The 12,286-nt window shown below is 36.6% G+C and overlaps 1 protein-coding gene across 4 annotated transcripts in view; it reads left to right on the top strand.

Moving 5' to 3' along the window:
- Positions 1 to 5,652: 5,652 nt before the first annotated feature.
- LOC146458078 (uncharacterized) overlaps positions 5,653 to 12,286 on the top strand; it is a 13,022-nt gene continuing 6,388 nt past the window's right edge. The window contains exons 1-8 of one of the 4 annotated variants that reach the window (XM_085091347.1): positions 5,654 to 5,829; positions 6,156 to 6,177; positions 7,189 to 7,258; positions 7,350 to 7,459; positions 8,383 to 8,505; positions 9,233 to 9,379; positions 11,030 to 11,075; positions 11,963 to 12,110. In XM_085091347.1, coding sequence (XP_084947473.1) covers positions 5,751 to 5,829; positions 6,156 to 6,177; positions 7,189 to 7,258; positions 7,350 to 7,459; positions 8,383 to 8,505; positions 9,233 to 9,379; positions 11,030 to 11,075; positions 11,963 to 12,110 — 745 coding nt within the window. In that variant the 5' untranslated portion in view covers positions 5,654 to 5,750. Of the gene's footprint in view, positions 5,830 to 6,155; positions 6,182 to 7,166; positions 7,259 to 7,349; positions 7,460 to 8,382; positions 8,506 to 9,232; positions 9,380 to 11,029; positions 11,076 to 11,962; positions 12,111 to 12,286 lie in introns of all 4 variants that reach the window. The other 3 variants (XM_085091349.1, XM_085091348.1, XM_085091346.1) reach the window with 3 other exon arrangements.

Raw genomic sequence — 12,286 nt, forward strand, 5'->3', positions numbered from 1 at the left:
TTGAAGCACTCATCCTCGTCACTCCCTATGAGGCGTAGCCCCACAACCATCTCCTGCCATCTCCTTCTATGTTTTGTGACCCAGCTAGGCTTATACACGTATTCACGTTTTACAGTTTTGACGGCCATCGTCAGCTGTGCAGGGTATACACTCGAGCCAAGACATAACCACGTAACAATAAAACAACTGATACAAGCGAACATTACATTGAAGATATGTTCAGTAGAGCTCGGGTATAGTTATATGCACGTCTAAGTGGTGACTTAAATTCAGATGTATCTTACTCAGGCTACAGCAAAAAAAAAAAAAAAAAAAAGAATCGCTAGTCTTGCTGTGTCATAGATCTCCAAACTAGAAAGCTACGAAGAGCTCAAGTGTATTAGCTAGTTTTCTGCATTTAGTGCTGAATGCCGCTAAGTGAAGACAACCAACTTCACAGAAAGGATATAACCGAGGGTGGTGTAACTCCAACAGCAGATAAGACATTCCCTTACCGGGCCCTCGGCGAATCAAGTTAACTTTGTTTACGTTTTCCCTATTTTTGGGTCCGAGATCATCGAGTTTCTTGAGAAAACAAACCTGTTTCCTAATTTAAGCAACTGTTAAGCACTAGTACACTTTTTCGTACAAATGTAATGACGAACATTGCATTGTGAAACTATAAAAGATAGGTTTATGCGCAATGGAATAAATGTGATGGAATGTATACATATATTTATATATTTTTTAAGATGGCTTCTATGATTTTTTTTATAAGCGTTGTAATTTTTTACCCAGTACAAACTGGATGACAAAGTAAAATGTTTATTCAGTTAATAAAGATTGTTTGAAATTGAATTTTCAGTTTTATTTGTAACGGCTCCGGATCTGAAAGACACAAGTCTTTTGAGTTGCTTAATTTACATATCTGTCCACATATCTTTTTTTTCTAAAAATTTTCATATTGCCGTTAAATAGCGAGAGGAAAGGTGGGTTACCCCATTATAAACGCGAATCGAAGATAGGACCCTCAAGGGTAATGTTTTCGAGTTCACGGCTTTGGTCTAAAAGAGGGCGGGTAATTTAGTTGCGCGTATGCCAAAATGAAATGCTATCTTCCTATACAGACGTTCTTTGGCTAGCCAAAGGTCAAACGGTGGAAATGCTGTTTTTCTCACTTACTATAATGGCCTGTATTTCATAAGCCTATTGACAGAACTGTTGGAAACTAGTGCTGTACATGTAGACTGATATGGGTCTGAAATAGGATAGGACGCACACCACTAGATTGTTGTATTCTTTTATGGTTTATTAGGACTGGCCAACCAATACAAGAAGAAAAATGACAGTGGATTCCGACTTCGATCACGTAAGTCGGACTGATCCTTAACGTGTGGTTCAATGTCAATTTGCTCGGATATTTTACGAGTAACTCAGCAACGCGTAAAATGTCCGCGAAAATCAATTGCATTGTAAACCCAGAAAGTAAGGTATACCGGTACTTGGGTTTATTGCGTTCGACGTAAGAAGAACGCTTCCTAATACGGATTTGAGTCGAGATTTTCTGGGACTTGTCGTGGATGGGTTTATGGATCTTGGGACGCACATCTGGCATCCTCCGCAGTTTTTTTTCAGCATGGGCGGATGATACCACAAAGAGAGAGAGAGAGAGAGAGAGAGAGAGAGAGAGAGAGAGAGAGAGAGAGAGAGAGAGAGAGAGAGAGAGAGAGAGAGAGAGAGAAAAAGAGAGAGAGAGAGAGCCTGGGATCGAGATTAGCCTGGGCTTGTTAGGTGACATCGAACGCACTCTCTTATCTACGATTATTACTTGTTTTAACTGTTATTCATGCTCGAGGGCTCACACTGGTCAAACTGGTCAAGCCGTTACAATATAGGAACTTCTAAGGGTGATGCTGAATTTACAGTGATACACACTGTCATATTAATTCTCGGAGACTCAGGACGTCAAGTTTTCATCTCCCCAGCTATCTGCTGGGCGGAAAATTTACGGCCTAGAAAAGTACAGAAGAATAAAAAAGCTACTTCTGCTTTCTACTTTTTCTTTGCCCCCGCAGAGACCCTGGAAAAGGGGTTGGTATGGCCGGTGAAAGGATAAAAACAGAGGGTGAACGTTAAAATTAAACGCGCAGGAATTCTTCTTTATTCCGCCGTGTAACAATTGTGTAGCACCGCCATTCGGTTTAATAAGTCTATAATCAACATGTACAGGAACGATACCAAATAGGGTCAGGTAATTCTTCGCTGCCGAACATTTCAACCTACCACGCCACAATTCATTAATAACGTTAAAATATCGTTCTCTGTTTTAAGGTGTGAGTTAATAAATGTTGTTGTTGTTGTTGTGCAAGTAAGGGAGTATGGAAATACAGTACAAGGCGCGCTGAATCTGGATGATACCTCATTGAAATCAGTCATCAGTTAACAGTGATTGGTTTAAATTCTAAGTTCTATCTTCCATGCCACTTTTCTTTTTTTAAATTATCTTTTATTTCAAGTAGTCCCTATCATTTTTAGGGTAGTATTAAAAACGAACGAAAAACATGTACCAGATTAGCGCACACCCCTTCCTCGCGGTGGGCAATTTTTGCGCTGTTCACGCGTTTTGTATGTATACGCTTTTTACGCGAGTGTATTTGCAGGGCCGTACTTAGCGCGGGGGCAGAGGGGGCAGCTGCCCCCGCCAGGAAAACTCAATTTGTTCCTAACATCACACTGATCACAAGAAAATTGACTAATTGACTGAAAAAATATTCCTTCAATGTGAATTCCAAATAATTATTTTGGAAAATCTTTTGAGGCAAAAGCCAGTACCGGTTTTCTTATGAAAATAATATTTTGTCAGTTTGGGCTGCCTATGGTTTAGAATTTGGTGTGTAAATAAAAACTGACAAGCCTACGCCACTTTCTGGCGCGTGTTTTAGCCTTTTTAAATCTAGCTTATACAAGTTTGTTGTTGTTGTTTTTTTCTTTTTTCGGATATAGATTGGTTTTAAAAGCCTGCGCTGCTCGCAAGTATTTGTAGCGGGTTTGGATTTAACTATCATATGTTCATCATCCGATAGGTCATTTACGCCTAATGATTTTTGAGTTTCCTCTTTTGAATTCTCTTCGTTTTGAATATGACCTCTTATTCCGTGTGTTCAACGACGGTGTTTTTATGCCACATAGGGCATTTCAGCTGGGTTTTGCTTGGCTCTTTTAAGTGCTTGATAGTTTTAACTGCCTTTCTTGTTGAGATTTGGCAATATAAGGACAGAAACTAATCATTGCTTGTATCATGCAATGAGCTTCATTCTGTAATTGTTGCAATGCCGGGCCCGGCTAGTGTTTGTCACAAGGAGTTGTGTTTCTTGGCACGGCTATTTGGTTTTTTGGTTCTCTAGTAATCGTTGTAGCGTGTTATAGAGCTATGCAACGTGTCACAGTAATACTGAAAAGGCTTGAATTGTATTTAAATAACGACTGTGTTTTTGCAAATGCTTCGCTCCACTGATATAGTGCATTTGAATTGTGGAAGCTCAGTGATTTTCTCCCTTTGTTAACAGCAGTGCATCGACTGTGTTTTAAAATGAGAGACAATATTTGTTGCAAGCTAAACAAGACGTTAACTCCATAAAAAGTCATGACAATTTAAAACAAAAAGCATCGGTGTGTTTTTCATTTTTTTTCTTTAAACGTCGTAGAGGCAACTGTAGGAGTGAAAACAAAGTTAATGTCCAACTAGAAACCCTGTCTGCATACGGTAGACCCCTGTGAGGGGTGTGCGGAGTTTGCCCCCCTAGACAAAAAATCCTAGGTACGGCCCTGATTTGCTGATCATTTGTTTTAGTACAGCCCATAACTTTCGGCCCTAAATGTAATAAAGGTCCTAAGTGTAATAACTTTTGGCCTTAAATGTAATAAAGGTCTCGAATGTAATATATGTTCTGCTCCACATGAAATCACAGTGATAAATATGTAAGATTTAACTGCATTTATTATACAAAAGCAAGAAGGTCAAAATGTGTCTAGGGGATCCTGGTTACATTTTACCTTGAATACTCAGAACCCACATCAAGCCTTACATCAAGTGTCACATATGCCATTTTAATCTGCAGGTCCTATTCTACAGGGGTAAACAGCAACACTAGTTAGGCAGTAACAACAGAAATAGTAAATTTTAACTAAGGCCTTTTTAATTTAGATGTTTCACCTGGTGAATGGATACGAAAAATGTCACACGGGAATCCGAGTGTAAACTGTACCGCACTTGCATCTGCTTTTAATTAACCTTTACATAGTGGCGAAACTGTCAAAAACTCGCCTTCAATGGCCTGTTAGCTTGAGGTCAAGTCTGCTTTATGTCTTTAATTGTTTCTGTCAAGTCTTTCCGTTTGTGGCTAAAATTGTTTCATCAAAAAAGTGTTTCGACTTCATTTCTCTAGTTTTCTTCAAAGTAGGGTTCGTAAGGTCATAGAAAAATCGCTTGTGGAATTTGAGAATGTAATTTTATAGGCCTGGAAAATCGTGGAATAAGGCGGATCATGAGAAGTCATTAAAAGTAATATCCCTGCTACAAAATCAAAGTGAGAAAATTAATTAAAACATTTTATTAGAGATTTTCCATATGAACATCTGTACTATTTTTGATAAATGAGTCACAGAATAGTCTGCGAAATTGAGCTTCCAAACACTACAATCTAATCCAACTTAAAAATCTGACTGTTTAAAGACAAACACTATTTGCAAAAGGTATTATTAATTTGAAAAAAAAAAAAAAATGAAGTGATAAGAAGCGTTCGCGAATGGTCTGATAACCATTAACTTCTCGTGCTCATGTGCATAGCGTAACAAGGTCGCTATTACCTTAAGGAAAAAATACTTAATAATGAAGGAAATTAACGCGAAAGAAGGACTTGAATTTCAAAATGAAGGAAATTAACGTGAACGTACACAAAGAAACAGGATTTAATAAGACAACAGAAACAAATTTATGTTAACATTAACTGTAAAAATCCGTAAAAATTTGTGGAATTGTCGCTTAACATAGTCGCTAAACAAAGGAATCTGGCCACTTCGAGCGTTCTTTGACAGGATCCATAATACAGCAGATCTCCACCCTGCTAAATCAATGCTTCTGCAGTGTATCGAGAATTTGGGGCATGAATAATGAAAATTAAGGTCGCGGAAATTAACGCAAGTTTTTCGAAAATTCGCGTTAAGCCCATGAAGCGTTAATTTCCCATTATTTGAGGAGCACGATGAAGCAAGATCGTTTTAACAGTTGTATGCTGCTACCATAAGACATTGACAAAATAAACTAGCAAAGAAAAGGAAATTTTGGCCATTTGTCTGACTAATGACACCATCACTATTCAATCATTAAATCATTAGGTCAAACCGTGATGTGACTCAATCAATGACCTTTATTACATTTAGGGCCAAAAGTTATTACACTTAGGACCTTTATTACATTTAGGGCCGAAAGTTATTACACTTAGGACATTTATTACATTTAGGGACATTTATTACATTTGAGGCCTCAATTACACTTAGGACCTTTTATTACATTTAGGGACATTTATTACATTTGAGACCTCAACAGCCTGCAAGCAATTTATTCAACGTCAGGGTGAACGTCGTAATGCGAACGTTTTCTCTGGAATTAGATAAACGGTATAGTTAGATACCAGTCTCTAATGGTCTTTCAAAAATGGACGTGATAGACTGGGACTTAAAGAGTTTACTTTCTCCAACCTTTCACCTGAAACATGGAGAAGACTCCTGTCAAATTGTATGTTTACGGTCTTTCGCGAGGCTTTGCACGACAACTGTCGCCTATGCTTCTTGGTGAGTTTTCTTCTTTTTATATTTTAAACGGAAGGGTCTAGTAATCTTAGATTGTATTAATAAATTACGAATCTTCCCTAGCAAATTTATGTTGCACTGCTCTAGTGACTCAGCAGTAATATCATGCTTATAAAAAGGTCGAAGTACATAAGACATGTTTCGGAGCAGCATCTTTTTAAAATAACGATTCAGTATTTATTGGAAAAGTATCATCATTTAATTGCCTCGTCGACGAATCAAAGGATCCATTTGATTAGAATTTATTGAGCGGCATGTAAATAATTATTTTGATTAAATTATGAGCAAAATGTTCCATTCATTGGCAGGAAAAAGGATTGATGGGGTTTGGTACGTGAGTATTATGCAGTCTTTCCTTGATATTTTTTTGTATGTGCATACTTTAAATATTGGTTAACAGCATACAGTGAAGCTTTTGTAAAAGCACATTCAATAAATCAATAACTGGTATGTAATTATAATATTAATCATATCCATAACTATGACAAAATTTTCGAATCTGATTGGCTATCAGCAGCCATGATTTGAGCATTAATTGGACAATGTATGTGTCATGCCTAAGTTATTGGACAGCACACACCATTGTGTGTACTGTAATAGGACAGTAAGCGTCATTTGTTCGCGCTGCAATTAAATCAATCTCAAAACTGAACTCAACTGTTGTCCTCTATTTGTTCACCAAAAAGTTAAACTGGTGGCTTTTTTTTCAAATTTAGGTAGATTTATGATTAATTGGTAAGTGGACTTCATGCCGTCCAATTCATTCTCTAATCATACTTGTGATTAAAAAAATCGGTGATTTGTTAATCTCTTGTATGATTACAGACTGAATTGGACTCTACTCTATTACCATTATGGTGAATTGGCTCGGGTTCTGGGGGAAGAGAAGGAGTGAGAATTAAAAGATGACTTTATGATATTCACTGCCCACTATATGTTTATATATTGTCTTTTCTTATGAAATCAATATTAATATAGTTATAAGTTATTATAGTTGTAAATTATTTTATTGAATAAATACTTATACAATAAAGAATTGAAAAATTGTCAAATACTTGTCAATTGTTCGTGTACGTGCGGTTGGGAATCCTTCTGCGATAGAGGGCCAGACTGCTAACATCTTGAATTTGGGAACGGGACTTTGAGCGTGATGCTCAAAGAGTTTGCCTACAAATTCTAAAGGTCTCTGAAGAGTCTCTTGGCTGAGACGAAACGCCGCAGTCAGAATAAATACTTGTGATATTGATTTCATCATAAATTATTATATAAAATTTTATAGTTGTAAATGATAAATTATGGTATTTTAAAGTCACTGTGAGTAATAAATTGTTTACTTGACAGGCACACAGGTTTAGTTTGCTATGAAAGAGAATTCTTTTATGGTGGAGATGGCATAGACAGTTGTTCCCCAGTAAGTAATATTATTGAGATATATATTCTTTTGTTAAATTTTCCCTTTATTCTTTGAAATTATCATCATACTATGTGCTGGATCTTTAAAGGGTGGAACAATTCTTGGCAGTCCTGATGAGGTGATAGATTTAGGAGATACTGAAATAACTCAGGATGTTTTTATGGACTACTTAAGTGGAATTGGACAACAAGATTTTAGGTAAGTGTACTTCCTTGGGATCTTGGCTTGAACCTCATTGGTCAAGGCTTATCACCATTTGTAAAGGTTAAAATTACCACTAACCATACTTCCTGTGGGGGAAGGGGGAGGGGATGCCATCCTATAAAGGGGGGGGGGGAGGGGGGTACTTCTCATCTATCTAGTTCTTAAAATCCTCACCCTAATGTTCACTGACTCAAAACATGGTATATACACATGTAGACCCATGAAGAAGTGGTACCTGTACTGGTATTTAACGGGTCTGAACCATTTTTTGCCTGTTATAATGTAAACAGTCTTTAAAAGCTATTTTCAGGTTTCAATCCAAAATCATTAAAATTATAATTATTATTTATTTAATTCTTATTTTTGGACTAAATACTGGCTTAAAATCAATATCCTCTGGGGTGGCAAATTACTATGTACACATGTAGCTTACATACTTGGAAGCACCCCCTCTCCGCCCCTGTAATATTTGCACTAAAGACCACCCTCCCCCATATCCTCTGTTACAAGGTGCTAGCATTAGTGCTTGCAGCAATGTCAGTTACTGATATACATGTATTTATGAACAATGCCAAGCTATATGTTTTAAATCTTGAAAAAAGACTGTTCTGGCAGCTCACATGTTCCCTTTAGTTAAGGTTGGTCCAGTTCCAAATGCAGGGCTGTTTGTGCCCGTTTAAGACTATATGGGCACAGTAGATCTTAGCAAGGGCTATTGAAAACTGGGGGGTTACCATTCATTTTTCAGAGATCATTTTGCAACAATTATCAATCTTAAAAAAGATTTAACATGTTTAGTTCAGGTGTATATATTATCTGAAAAATTCTTGGTTACCCCAATGCAAAAGTTCCATACTAATTGGTATCACTATCGATCAGACTATTAATAAAAGATTCTTAAATTTTATTCCTGTTAGAGGTGAAAAATATAACCTGTTTGAACACAACTGCAACACATTCTCTTCTGAAGTGGCCATGTTCCTGACAGGCAACAAGATACCTCAGCATATTCAGGATCTTCCTTCTGAAGTTCTAAACACGTAAGTTTAAAATTAATGTGATTTTAAAAAATCCTATTCTTCCATCAAGTAAGTAATAATGTGCATGTGGGATTTATTTTGCTATTGGGTATTAAAAATGAATTAGGCTATCAGCAAAAAGAGAAAGCAACTCAATTTATCAAAACATAACAAATTAAAAAACGAATGGATTCACCTGTCGTCCTCACCTGACATCCATTTGCAGGAATTCCTCAGATTTTTATGAAAATTATAGTGGACTTTGATACTAAGGAAATGTTAATTAATAAATAAATTTCACCCCAATTTTAGAACATGAAAGTTTGATTTTAAATGAAAGAATAAATTGAATAATATTACCTGCATAAGTACATGTATACTAAAAATTTAAAATTAATGTTTAGAGTTCTAAACAGAAGCTTGCAAACAATATGAATATCTTTAGTTAGAACTTCAATAATATAATTATGCAGGCTAAACATGGTTTCTCTAGCATGAAGCAACTAGCAGTATTACTACTCCCCCTTCCCCTGAGTCCACCACAGATTATCCCCAGGAGTATGTCATTGGTACCCATTTATATACCTGGGTGAAGAGAAACTACTTGAAACAAATTTAAAGTTTCTTGTCTTAAATTCCCTATTTAAACAAGGCCCTATAAATTTCTTGTCATGAGCAATTCTGTTTCCATATTGTTATTATCTTTATGCACAATCAAGATTGCTTACAGGAAGAATTTTTTTTTTAGTTCTTTTGGTCAGATGATAAGGCCAATAATTGACTCCATGTCTGTCCGACCATCTGGTGGCACACCAGTATCAGCCTCAGCTTCCATACCAAAAGGAACAAAATCTGTTTTTGAGCCAAGGCCTACCGCAGAAGCAACGTCTGGCTGGTTAGTACAGTGTAGTACTGTTGTACATGTTATACGACATTGTATAATGAGAGATAAATTAATTATTTTTCAGTCAGTGACTCACTGAGGCACTTGGTAAAGAAAAAAATTTAGCTCCTCCAACAGGAGTTGAACCTACAGTGTGTGACCTGATTACTAGTTCAGATGTTCTACCACTGAGTTACAGGAGACTCGTTGGAGCTAGACCATTAAACTAGGTTCATGTGACAAACATCCTGCGTACTGCTAGCCCAGTATCAATGAATGAAATGTGATGTTATGTTTTTAAAGCATGGTGAATAAATGATAGATGAGCTGTTTTCATTTGGTGACACAGCATGAAACAAAATTGGAAGGTCTTAGGTTTCACTCCTGTTGGGATAACTCAGATTTTCTTTTTCCAAGCAGGCCTGCATAACAGATGGAAAAATACATCATTCTATCACAAGTAGCTGGTCTGAGTCATCACATTTCTTTTACATTGTCAGTATTTTTTAAAAAATCTGGGCTACTAACCATCCTTTAGTGTGACGGCCTGCACCCACACAATCTTCCTAGTTTCTTACTCGGATGTTAGCTCAGTTGATAGAGTACCGGACTGCCATGCAGGAGGATGCAGGTTCAAACCTCGGCCGTACCAGCACATAAGGTCTTTAAATAACTGAGGAGAAATTGCTGCCTTTGTAATGACATCTGCAAACCGTTATCTAGACTTTCTAGTCTTCTTGAATAAGGATGGTAAACGGTAGGTCCTGTCTCACAACGCTTGTTCCAATTCAGTGTTGGCAATTCAGCTACTAGCTGCAAGAAAGGAAAGGGGCTCCCCCGTGTATGTATGTAATTGTATGTATGTGCTTTGTTGTAGAATTAGACAGACAACAAGGCACTTCATTTCACAGCTGTTTCAAGCCATCACAATAATAGCTATAATAAATAAATATTAACCATTTCAGAGATTTAGTTTTGAATCTGAGTGCTACAGTAGCGCAACTGTTGTTAGCAGAAACAGGAGTGAAACAAATACATGACATTTGTACGCAACAGCCGTATTCACTGTTCAGAAGCAAATTATTTTAATAATTATTGTGAAGGTAAAAATAAATTATAGGCTGGTACTGTATTTGCACTTAGCAGACCATTAGACACTCCCCTTTCTTATAGGCTGGCCCCTTCTTGATGCCTACAAATAAATACACCCCTCCCTACCCAATCCTTAAGGGCTTAATAGAGCTTTTAAACTATTATAGTGAAGGCCTGTACAATCAAAGACAAAAGGGGTGGGACAAATTTGCATAATTTACGACCTTTCCCTATGCATGCAACAGAAACACATTATGCGCTAATGATGAAACATCTACATTCCTAACCCCCAGTGCCCCCCTTTAAATGTGTAGCCCATGAAAGAAAAAGGGGAAGAAGGCTTCACACTGAATTAAGAGTTAAAAGCATACTTTGTAGTTCATTAATTATTTTTTTCCATGTTTGCCCCTCTTGTCCTTGATTGTAGGTCAAGCATTATTTTGACCACTTAAAATTAATGAAACGTGAGGTTGATTATTGCTAATAAATATTAATTTTCATTATTGCAGTTTATGTAATTTTTAATTAGTTTCTTTGACGTTCAATCTGCTTTTTACCATTCACTTTTAGTCAAAGTTCTGAGCTGAGGAAAGCTAACACTTACAGTCCAGTTGATGTAAGTTACCTGTCATATACTGAGTAGTTCTTAATAAAGGTATTTGTTGTGTGCATTTTTCTTGACCACTTTAAATTATCTCAAAGTTTATTCAGTGGAACTTATCTATCAGTTCTTCATTTTTGGCTTGTGCTTTTTAATGTACTGAGCTGTCCATCCAGACACGAAAATGAATGATAATTTTTATTATCCGACAGGAAATTTATGTCATCAACAGCCAATGCATCAAAATAAAAATACAGTATTCTAGTACACATTAAACCATTTAGAACAATCATCATGTAATTGATCATTCTGGATGTCAAATTTCCAAGACAGTCATTGTTATGTATACATACATGTAAGAATGAAATCAATGTTAATTTCCTTGACTTTGAACAGAGAGATAAACTAAGCTGCCCTAACCTCAGAAATCTGTATGCCAGGAACAAATATTTTACAGTCAACCACACAAGTTATTTTCCTTGAGTAATGCACTCAGTAAATCATTTGAAACTGATTTGACAGTTCATTTGAGTTTGGTTATGATCTGGAAAAAGAGGAACCTATTCATTTTCCTGAAGGTATATGCCAAAAATGATGTGACTATGAGGTGGAAACATTGTATTCATTGTTGCCATATCTGTATTTTTTGTGTTGAATCCTTTGAGATATTACAGTGCGATATGCCTTAATTACGGTGGCCACCCAACAATTTTTTTTTTATAATTCGTCATTGTGTCACTTGCCTGTTGGACTTTGCAAGGAGGCATGACCGTTAATCAAATTCGCATATCCTGATTGGCTAACTTGTAAAAAAAAGTTTGTTGGGTGGCCACGGTAAGGTGCGTCGCACTGTAATTTCATATTCATTTTGTTTTTGTTGCAATACATGTCCCTTCTTTTAGATGCCCTTGACAGTAACTCGCCTTAAAGAGAACCTTGCAAACACACAGGAATGTACCGATGAAGATGCCAATCATCTTGATGAACTGAAAAAATGCTTTGAAACAAGTAAACTCACAGCAGTGAAGGAAAAACAAATTCAAATTCTTAGTGAGTGAAATAAAAATATTATCAGTATTTACGGTATTTACGTTATTATCTTTGTCTTGTAGGATAGAGGATAATACCGTCCCCTAAAAACCCATTTAAGCTATATTTAGGGATCAAGAAGCTTGTTGGTATTTGCTGTATAATTATTGTTAGCATAGTTTGTGTGGGACAAAAGA

This window comes from Pavona decussata, unplaced genomic scaffold (genome assembly GCF_977016875.1).
Source record: "Pavona decussata unplaced genomic scaffold, jaPavDecu1.1 SCAFFOLD_234, whole genome shotgun sequence".
NCBI lineage: Eukaryota > Metazoa > Cnidaria > Anthozoa > Scleractinia > Agariciidae > Pavona > Pavona decussata.